Source organism: Poromitra crassiceps (assembly GCF_964638095.1).
Source record: "Poromitra crassiceps genome assembly, chromosome: 12".
NCBI classification, from domain to species: Eukaryota; Metazoa; Chordata; class Actinopteri; order Beryciformes; family Melamphaidae; genus Poromitra; species Poromitra crassiceps.
The window spans coordinates 29,975,097-29,986,817 of NC_139632.1; the positions used below are offsets into that span (position 1 = coordinate 29,975,097).

Sequence of the window (11,721 nt, forward strand, 5' to 3'; positions counted from 1 at the left end):
CTTAGACAACCTGTCCACCTCTTGTATTCTCTCTGTCTTGTCCCTCCTCAGATGACCTGTCCACCTCTTGTAATCTCTCTGTCTTGTCCCTCCTCAGAGCACCTGTTGTAAGTCTCTCTGTCTTGTCTCTCCTCAGAGGAAGAGCTCCATGCCAGCTACTGGAACAGCAAGGCAAAGGAGGTACTGCAGAGCACGTTGAGCATGAAGCCGAACGAGAACAAAGCCAAGAACATCATCCTCTTCCTGGGGGACGGTGAGTCTGAGACAAGTTTTCACACCAAAATTGAGACAGGCTTTCACACCAACTTAGTCAGTTACTTTTGTCCATTTGGCCATTCGGGATCCATTTTACTCAAACTTGGGTGGCACCAAATGACCAAGTAAACTAGAAGGATACAGTCTATGCTAGAAGGCCACTCGGAGAGCAACCCAAACGCCAGAATACAATTTGTGGATTGTTTTTTCACAAACCTTGGTTCACTTATAATTGGCCAATGTGAATCTAAAGTAAATTACAAAATGCAACAAAGCAAACTTTTCCTCTGTCGCTCAGACCAAAGATAACCAACGTTGTGTGATCGCACCCTGAGGAAGAGGCTGCGGTGCAAACGGGGTAAAGAGTAGGATATTCTGTCCCAGCAAGACAAAGAGATGTAACTATAGAGAAATTTATATCCTGTATAAATGTTATTGTAATTTGATCAAATGTCCGTGTGGGCTAGCCTATGTGGGTAAAACATCACGTCAACCAAACAAAGAATAAGTGAACGTAACAGCTCCATAAGGCGAAATGATAGAGATTACCCCATAGCAGTATTTCAATGACTTCAAACATGACATCTCATCATTCAGGTTCCAGGGCATTGGGAAAGTGACTCTGCCAGAGAGATAATAGTGGGACATATTGAGGAAATTCGGAATAGAAGAGAGGTTTACTGGATTTATAATTTGCAAAAACTTTATCCCCAAAGGATTGAATGATGAGATTCCATGGCATGTTATGATCTATAGAGCTTTGGGATCAAACAGACCTTGTTTGGTGGTGTGTTCAAGATCAATGTTGCACACGGAACAGTTGAATGATTTATAGTTTATAGTATTTATAGATTTTATAGTTGTGCAATTTCTGCAAATATCACTGTAAATAGACTGTACAGTATATGTTGTGTGTAAATATCACTGTAAATAGACTGTACAGTATATGTTGTATGTAAATATCACTGTAAATAGACTGTACTGTATGTTGTGTGTAAATATCACTGTAAATAGACTGTACAGTATGTTGTATGTAAATATCACTGTAAATAGACTGTACAGTATATGTTGTGTGTAAATATCACTGTAAATAGACTGTACAGTATATGTTGTGTGTAAATATGTCATGGTGTTACACTTGTTCAACTCTGTCTTGGGTCTTTTCAAGGTGATAGATGGTCACTGTCAATTATTGAGAGACACACCCACAGGAGACTGATTGACCTACACCTGTGAACACAGAAAGAGTGGAGCATTATCTATTGACGATCATTGTGGCAGAAATGCTGTAAAACACTCGACGAAGGTTCAGGGGGACCGAAACGTTACTGATGATCAATAAATTGTTGCTGAGCAAGAGCAGTGTGTGGGATCTTCCTATCTCAAGACTCAAGTGATACTTTCCAGCGCACCTGCACCAGAGAGAATTGGAATATCCGGCTACTTGGAAAAGTAGCCTCATGTAAAACAAAGAAAGAAAGAAAGAAAGAAAGAAAGAAACAAACAAACAAACAAACAAACAAACAAACAAACAAACAAACAAACAAAAAGCTACTGAAGCTGACTGTATAAATCTAAAAGCCTTTATTGGATCATTTTAGCTGATATGAAATCGAAACCGCATTACCGAAATCTAAACCTTTAAAACACACTTAAAATAGTTTCTACTGTTTACTGCCTTCTATAAAACCCCATGCCCCGAGAACAACTATTTGGCAATATGTTTACATTCAGCCCAGGTTACCATATTATAAGCAAATGATAGATATATGGTCCACATTTACAGCAGCGTACTACACCCTGCTGACCCAAACACACACACACACACACACATGCACACGCACGCACGCACGCACGCGCACTCTCTCTCTCCTTCAGAATTAGTCTCTTGGTGACAGTCGTCCCCTGCATCCCTTACTCAGCATCTCTTAAATTATTTCAATCTCTAAAATGATTTCAATTCAATTGGATTAAAGATTCAGTTTTTAAAAGTTATTGTTATAATACAACTGTAAAAATGTTGCCAACCAAGAACTTATGCTACCAACTACTACTTCTTCAAAAAGTACCAGACTTCTGGTACACTTCTGGTCATTTTGTAATTGAGTTGCCACTCTTTCTCCTTTAGGAACAAAACCTTTCCAGCATGTGAAATTCAGCATTGTAAATACCTGACATGATGTCAACACCCGTCTTTTAACTCTCACATCAGCTTGGTCTTACAGCAGGCGTGGGGTCACAGGGCACAAAGCCCACCTTGTGCCTCCCCGGGCCGATGTTATCTAATATTCAGGTGTGTTTCCACCTGCTTGCAGGTATGGGCGTAACCACGGTGACCGCCGCCCGGATCCTCAAAGGCCAGTTGGAAGGAAAGTCTGGAGAGGAGAGCAGTCTGGTCATGGATACCTTCCCTTACCTGGCGTTATCTAAGGTCAGACCGCACACCTGCCCCGGCCCGCTATACATGTATATACTTACTCATAAGGGGATGTGTCATTTTCAACTCATGCATGTGTGTAGTTTGGGATAACAGTTTATTGTAGCCTACTTTTCTTTAAACACAACACATGTACATAATGTCACATATTGACTCTTTATTAGGGGACACAGCTATACTGTAATCATTTGTCATGAAAGCCAAACTTACGTATAACTTACATACTTACATATAACTAAAATTGACTAACTACTGATGTTTTTTATGATGATCACAAGTGCAGGAAGAACCACTGCTTCAAATGATTGAATCTTGCCACACACCAAGACTCTAGAAAAAGTTAATGTATTTTATACAAGGCAAAAAGATTAGGGGCGAACATGTTTCACTTACTGCTTCTTCCTTTTATCTCTTGTAAAATAAAGGAACTTTTTCTAGATACAGTCTGTCAGGACATTCTAGAGGTTTGGTATAAGGTGACACCAGTTAATTTGATTATAAATCAACAACATGGACAGGTCTTCTTGACTCTGGAGTGATGTTTATGTGTAACAGCTGCCTGTTATTCAGAATTAACACACCTCAGAATGTGCTACTTTCTTGGCCAATCAGAATTGAGTATTCAATAGTTATTTAACGATAGTGTTGTTTAACCTGAATGAAGTGAGTGAATAATGAACATGCATGAGTTGTCCCTAGATACACAACTGTTTTGAATCTAATCCTTTCTGAGACTATAATCTCAAAGCGTCTGGATTCAAACAACTTTTCATCTGTTGTCCCCACAAACGTTTTCACCCACAACTACTATGGCTTTGTTGACTTTGAGATTTATTGGATGAAAAGCCATTTTCTACTCTGAACTTTATGTTTGAAGCTTTTGATGTTAGGACCGACAGGCTGACTGCAGTGTGCCACACATGAGGTTTGCATTAGTTTGATTTTAGCTGACGAAATTCATTGTTTGAGCTTTTGACAATGGCTGACGGTATGTGAGCCAGACATGAGTTTAGCATGTTGCAGGCTGCAGAAAGGTACGTAATGGTTGTGATGATGACTGGATGACCGGAGTTAAACAAACCTGTATCTACAGTATTGACTGGCTGTCTGCACATCATTTGTAATGTTGGTGATTTTTCAGCTTTTTCAGTAAGTCGCCAAGTCAAGTTTATTGATACAGTATACTGTATGTGTAGCACCTGACACAGAGCCAAATGACAATGTACTTCACAGGAGTAGTTAGGCTAAAATAACACACAACAGAGAGAGATAGAGAGAGAGAGAGAGAGAGAGAGAGAGAGAGAGACACAGAGAGAGAGACCCAAAACCAAGACATAAAAAGACAAAAACAAGAAAGGATAAACAAAGGCCAGCCTGAACAGATGCGTCTTTAGCTTCTTTTTTGAAAGTGTAACTGTAAAATACTGAATATTATTTAATATTCCCACAATGAATTTGAATATTGTATAAGTGTGTTTGTGTTTCCTCCCTGCTGCAGACATACAACGTGGACCAGCAGATGCCAGACAGCGCGGGGACAGCCACAGCGTACTTATGCGGTGTGAAGGCAAACTATGGCACGCTGGGTGTCACCGCCGCCACGCCCAGGTCCAACTGCAGCGCCACCTTCGGTAACGAAGTCAAGTCTGTTCTCTACCACGCCAAGATGGCAGGTAGGCAACGCTTTACACTACACTCTGCTTTCATGCCAGTGTACTTGCTTGATCTGTCCTTACATTGTTTTGTTAGGTCCTTGTAGGTGTTAACCTGACGCTGCCAGATGGTTTGTTGTAACATAACCACCTGGGAACGAGTCGCTCGGGAAACCGTTTCAAAGGGCAGGCATTTTCAAAACATACCTGACAGGTGATTGGATGAACCATCTGTCTATCACGTCTATTACGGGCTCGCTCTCGCTGGCGTCACACCAAAGCCCGCCCTTAGCTGCCTCATAGGGTGCTGATTGGTGTGAACCACTGGTGGTTCGGATTCAAACCGATAGATTGGAGCGTGGCAAGATGGACTTATCGTGCGATCATGATCTCATGATCTCATGATCTAGCCTACTTACAGGTTTGTACATTGGAATAAGGTCACTGTTACCCGAACCTCTGTCCCTTTAAGAACAAAGATTCTTATGGAAATATGGTAATAATATGGAACTGTTCTACTTTTTTTTTGTCTAAGTCAAGTCAGTCTAATTTGGCTTTTATTTTAACAAACAGGTTCATCACAAAGTGCTTGGCAGAGCAGCAAAGGAATATAAATACAGAAACAAGAGAAAGCAAAAAAAACAGTGTCATTATAAATGTAATGTGGTATATTTCATGTTAATAGATATACTGTAAAAGGCACACCCAGACAGGAATGCCACTGGTTGAACGCTGAAATAATTTAATTTCAAAGTGCTTAACCCGTCTGGTGTTCGGGTCTGTGGGACCTGTTTTCCCATTTTGCGAAAGAAAGAATACGGTATGCAATTAATTATTTTTTCTAATCTGTGACTCATTGACCTTGGGTCATTTTCTGTGAAGAACATATAAAATAACACATTTCCATTGAGTGCACAGTCTGCACACTGTAATCCCCCCCTACACATTTATATTACATAAGTGGTGAAGGCTAATAAAAGTGTGGGAATTGTAGGTGAAAACCAGTAAACTGGTAAAAACATAAAGGAAAAGGTTTGCTGTTTGCCTTCACTCTGTAGCCTGTGAATCCACACACACACACACACACACACACACACACACACACACACACACACACACACATGCGATGCACGCATGCATGCATACACATACGCATGGATACACATACACATGTTTTTTTTTTACATGAATTGTGAAAAACCCAATAATGTTGTGAGTCCTCCACTTCAGACCCATGAACATTGGGTGAGTAACAAAAAACACAAACACCACACAACAGTTAAAAAGGACGGAGATTAAGAACCAATTTCATAAGAACTGTTTACATCAGAATTACAGAGTGGAATTCACTCCTGATGCAATTCACATAAATACAACATAAATAGCCTAAAAAAAGATGAAATGGCATCTTGACTTGAAAACATTGTTGTCACAGACCTTGAATTTCTGTCTTATATCTGCCTTTAATACATTTTAAATACGGTAGTCTTGTATCTGCTCAACAGTGGTGGATATCACCTTTACGATTACCTCGTAGTCAACTGAGTTGTAAAATAGGTGGCACGGTGACCCAGTGGTTAGCACGGTCGCCTCACAGCAAGAAGGGTGTGGGTTCGAATCTCCTTCCTGGGTGCACCCTGGGTCCTGTGTCTGAGTGAGTTCGAATCTCCTCCCTGGGTCCTGTGTCTGTGTGGAGTTTGCATGTTCTGCGTGGGTTTCCTCCCACAGTCCAAAGACATGCTGGCTTTGTGTGGTAATGTAATCCTTAATAAAAGTGTAGTATGTATGTGATGTATGTAATATTATGTAGTATCTGACTGTGATGATGCTATGTAAAGCCCTTTGAGACGTGCTTGTGTGATAAGGGGCTATAAACATAACTGAACTCAATTAAAAATGTAAACAGTCCTGGAAGACAAGTGCACACTGCACACTGAGGCATGAACTATTTGGGATCCTGATAGAGAATACAGAATAAAGATGTCCACATTGTGATCAAAGCTGCTTCCTCTGTGTGTTTCAGGGAAATCGGTGGGGATCGTCACCACGACCCGGGTGCAGCACGCCTCCCCTGGTGCCGCCTACGCTCACAGCGCCAGCCGGAGCTGGTACGCCGACTCGGACCTCCCCGCAGAGGCTGTCCAAAATGGCTGCCGCGACATCGCCTACCAGCTGGTCCACAACATAGACATAAATGTAAGATGAAGAAGGGACAGGCTATCAAGAATGATTCATCCAGTAGAGTGGGGGGAGGAAGGGGCTGGAGGACTCAGGGGGCTGCATGTGGACCAAGGCAGTTCTCCTATTAAAACATTACTACATTGATATGATGAAAAAAGAACAATCATGAAGAAGTAGAATGAAAAGGATATGGCAAAGAATAAAACACTGCAAAACGCCAAAACAAAGAGCTGTGTGTCACCACTTGCACCATTGCAGGAGACATACTGTAGCTCTGGTGGGCAATATTTATTTTCTTCTTTAAGCACAAATTCTTCTCAGTTTTGGCTCCTTCGAGATTGATGGTAGTAGGCTCTATACCCATAGGCCATCTACAAAGGTAATTTGTGTCCAGTTTGAAAGAGAATGTGGTAATTTCATCTATGGAAACATCACAATGTATAATGTATTCATAATGAGAAGAATATCAGTACCACCATATGTCAAAACTAACGTCCAAAGCAATAGTTCAACACTCACATATTAGCCATAGATCCCTCAGTCAGTGTGTACATGTCCATTAGTCCATAGAAACTTGTTTCACACACACACACACACACACACACACAGGCCCGCCGCACCCCATTACGCAGAGTACGCAGACTGCGTAGGGCATCATGTGACTGAGGGCACCAAAAAAAAAAAAAAAAAAAAAAAATTTTTTTTTTTTTTTTTTTTGGTGCCCTCAGTCAGGCCACTCACTGAACAGCAGGCCAGGCGCCGCCTACTGGTTTACTAGTGGTTTTATTACTTTATTCAGGGTGCATCTCATTGTAAAATTGGACTCGGCCCAAATTGGGCTTCAAACGGCCCAAATTGGGCTTCAAGCGGCCCAAATCTGGCTTCAACCGGCCCAAATCTGGCTTCAACTGGCCCAAATCTGGCTTCAACTGGCCCAAATCTGGCTTCAAACAGCCCAAATCTGGCTTCAAACGGCCCAAATTGGGCTTCAAACAGCCCAAATTTTTCGCCGCCGCCCTTCGGACGCCGGCACGCACGTCGGCCTGTATCGGCCTGGCCTGCTTGGTATCTAATGCCCAGCCTGAATTATGATCCCAGTCCGCCCCTGCTTGCATGTACAGTTTAACAATCACTTGTTTGCTGACATGTACAGTAATTCTAACAATTGTTTGGTTTCCCACATGTAATGAAATGTGAGATACACTAGTATCGTTCATAATTAATGATTTTGCAGTCTTTCGTTTGACAGTTATTGAAAGTTTTACGGGGGGGGCACCACAAAACAATTACGCTTAGGGCACCCAAATGGCCAGCAGCGGCCCTGCACACACACACACACACACACACACACACACACACACACACACACACACACACACACACACACACACACACACACACACACACACACACACACACACACACACATGCAGAATAAACTACAGGAGCATCAGGTTAGAAAGGCTGGCCAGTACCAGAAAGGTCTCTGCAAAAGGTGTCTCTGCAGTGCCAACAGCTGTGTATAGTTTCCTTATACTGTCTTTGTACAAGACACTGAGCCCCTGAATCTGAAAATGCTTAAATGTATGACGTGTATTAAGTGAACTGTTGGTCCTCATGTCTCTCGGTGCAGGTGATTCTTGGTGGAGGTCGTCAGTACATGTACCCCAGAAACGTAACGGACGTGGAGTATCCGACCGTAAGCGGAGACCGTGATGATGGACTGGATCTCGTAACTGAGTGGCTGAAGAACAAAAAGGTCAATGTTATGCTATGCTAAAGGACGACTGACTTTTTTGGGAAAACGTACCCTTTGTGTGACAAAAGAAAAAAGTAAGAAAAATAAAAGTGTATCTGAAATCACTTAGTATACAGACAGACATACAGCAGATCATTTTTGGCGGATTACTTGTAAAATGTAAAAGGTAAGGAGCCAATGAGTCCCCAAAGGTTGGCCTCTTTTTAATCCCTGAAGGATTTTTCTTAATTATATATATACAGTATGTGTATATATACAGTATATATACAGTATATATATATATATACAGTATATGTATATATATATATATATATATATATATATATATATATATATGAATATATATTATTGAAGAGAGAGAGAGAGAGAGAGAGAGTCAGTTTGAAAACACTACATTGTTTATTTTTTTAAACCTTCCCTTCCTGCCTTACTGCAGATCAATGGTTCAGAAGTTGCTTGGAGCTGCGTCCCTAACAGTGTTTGTTCCTCTTTGTCTGTGGCCCACAGAATGCTAAATATGTGTGGAACAAGGCTGATCTTGATGCCGTCGATCACGTGAAGACAGACTACCTGATGGGTAAGAAATCAGACGCATCAACAGAATCACAATCACTTCATTCACCAATTACAATAGTACAAATGTCTCTGTGACACTGACACTGATTGAGACACATATAGACACTTTCCAGAGTCTCACAGTACATGACACATATGATACAAGGACAACGGTTCTCACATGAAAACTTAACATAACTTCACATCTGGTTTCATTTGGTTTTAAAAAGTCTTATATTATTATTGTTGCTTTGGGTAAAAGCACGCACCGATTGGCTCGTGTTTTGTAGGCTACTGTAGTTCCTCATGCAGGGGCTTTCCAATGTCTCTCAACATTTAGGTCTGTTTGAGCCCAAAGACCTCCGCTACGAGCTGGACCGCAACCAGAACACGGACCCCTCCCTCACCGAGATGATGGTCAAGGCCATTGAGATTCTCAGCAAGAACCCCAAAGGATTCTTCCTTTTTGTGGAAGATGAGTATCATTGTTTTTCTGTAGGTCTTGTAGGCCGTTCAGGGAAGAATGGAAGGGTTTTAGTCCATAATGCAGTAGCATTAGCATATATCCATTTGAGAAATAACAACAAACAAAACCTCAGTGGTGATTCACGAGTGATTCATTCACTGGTGATTTTTATTATCATACCAGTAATCATGTTGTCGATGGGGTCACAGTTTTCAAATGGTGCACATCTCTTTTTGGAAGCTTTTCACTTACTGCAAGATCATTGGACTTTTCAATTTTCCAGTGGGAGACCAGTACACTGATTTAAGTTGAATAAATCGAACAGAAATGAGAGTTACAAAGACCAATGTCTGTTCTAAAGTAGTAAGGGCAGGTACATTATTACTCATGCTTATGTGCCTCTCTTTTTTCTCTCTTCAAGGGGGAGAATTGACCACGCCCACCATGGGGGCAGAGCCAAGATGGCCCTCCATGAGGCGATAGAGTTTGACCGGGCGATCGGGCGGGCGGCTGGACTCACTCGTGAGGACGATACCCTGTCTGTGGTGACCGCTGACCACTCCCACGTCTTCGCCTTTGGAGGATATTCTGCCAGAGGAAACTCAGTTTTAGGTAAAACTCACACATACGATACAGCTAATTTGTCTTAGAATGTGATTATTACTTTACTAGGCATCTCACGCGCTACGCGCGCTCGATTCCTAGGCTCGCCCGCTGCGCGGCCTCGCCAGTCCTGCAGCTCGCATACACAGCTCGGCCGCTGCGCGGCCTTGCCCGCAGCTCGTCTGCTGCATGGCCTTGCCTGCCCTATTGGCGCGTGCAATGTCTCCTTCTCTCTCTCCCTCAGTCTCTCTAATTCCCTCAGTCTCTCTCTTGCCCGCTGCGCGGCCTCGCCCGTCCTGCAGCTCGCCGAGCTGGCCCTGCAGCTGGCATACACAATGTCTCCTTCTCTCTCTCCCTCAGTCTCTCCCTCTCCTCTCTCTCCCTCTCCCTCAGTCTCTCTCCCTCTCCTCCTCTTCCTCAGTCTCTCTCCCTCGCCTCCCTCTCCCTCTGTCTCTCTCTCCCTCGCCTCTCTCTCCCTCTCCCTCAGTCTCTCTCGTGAGCCTCAGACTGATGACATCACTGATGACATCATCACTGATGACATCATCACTGATGACATCATACAGATGGAGAGACTCCATTTCCTGAGGACCAACTCACTTAAAAGATTCTCAACCCTACTTTGACGAGGTTAAGAGCGACAAGTGACTCACCCAGCTGACTTCTCATGGACTCCTTGCGTGGGACCCATGCACAACATCTCTTACAAGCACATATTACGCGGCTGGTAACACCACGTTGTAATATTGGAATGTTGGTAATATGCATGCTTTTTCCTTCTCTTCTTTTCCTGTGTCTGAGCTTGTTGATTTTTGTTTCTTTTGTGTTCTGAAAAATTGAAAAATAAAATATTGAAAAAAGAAAAGAAAGTTAGAACAAAGCTCTACATACCATTTTGTCTTCTGGTTTACAGGAGTGTCCAGAGACATGGCTGACGACAATAAGCACTACACCACTGCTGTGTATGGAAATGGACCAGGATACCAGATTGTCAATGGAACTCGCCCAGATATGAATGAGTCAATTTCATGTAAGTGTAGCCCACCGTACATAACAGCCATCATGATGATCATTCTAGAGAAGTTGAGCTGATGTGGTAGCACCATCTTGTGGTGCAACTGGACATCTACATTGAAAAACAGGTCAAAACTAAATGAAGAGTTTTCTAAAATGACATTTTCACGATTTGAAAATAAGCTATACTTTTGCACTCACAAAATTATTGCCAACACAAACTAAAAACAAATGCTGGTAGTAATTAACTTAATTCCTTGGTTGACAAAGTGGTAACACTTACTGAACGTGTCATCTAAATTGGAGAATGTTATTTTAGATTTTTCTGTACATTACACATTTTAATACTGTACATAGACTGAGATTTACCTATTGACTCCTGCCTGGCATGTCATTATGCTCTTTGAGGGAACATACCTATTGACTCCTGCCTGGCATGCCATTATGCTCTTTGAGGGAACATACCTGTTGACTCCTGCCTGGCATGTCATTATGCTCTTTGAGGGAACATACCTATTGACTCCTGCCTGGCATGTCATTATGCTCTTTGAATGAACATACCTGTTGACTCCTGCCTGGCATGTCATTATGCTCTTTGAGGGAACATACCTATTGACTCCTCTTTGAGGGAACATACCTATTGACTCCTGCCTGGCATGTCATTATGCTCTTTGAGGGAACATACCTGTTGACTCCTGCCTGGCATGTCATTATGCTCTTTGAGGGAACATACCTATTGACTCCTGCCTGGCATGCCATTATGCTCTTTGAGGGAACATACCTGTTGACTCCTGCCTGG

At 42.3% G+C, this 11,721-nt stretch overlaps 1 protein-coding gene across 1 annotated transcript in view; it reads left to right on the forward strand.

Annotated features, from left to right (window-relative positions):
• Positions 1-201: 201 nt before the first annotated feature.
• The window catches only part of LOC310786503 (alkaline phosphatase, tissue-nonspecific isozyme-like), a gene marked incomplete at both ends in the record, with an annotated part of 12,987 nt that continues 1,467 nt past the window's right edge, over positions 202-11,721 (forward strand). Inside the window, 9 exons of the mRNA XM_083647722.1 lie at positions 202-253; positions 2,571-2,686; positions 4,191-4,365; positions 6,368-6,540; positions 8,159-8,284; positions 8,792-8,861; positions 9,180-9,318; positions 9,727-9,917; positions 10,822-10,938. Of these exons, the coding sequence (XP_083503848.1) occupies positions 202-253; positions 2,571-2,686; positions 4,191-4,365; positions 6,368-6,540; positions 8,159-8,284; positions 8,792-8,861; positions 9,180-9,318; positions 9,727-9,917; positions 10,822-10,938 (1,159 nt within the window). The remainder of the gene's footprint in view (positions 254-2,570; positions 2,687-4,190; positions 4,366-6,367; positions 6,541-8,158; positions 8,285-8,791; positions 8,862-9,179; positions 9,319-9,726; positions 9,918-10,821; positions 10,939-11,721) is intronic.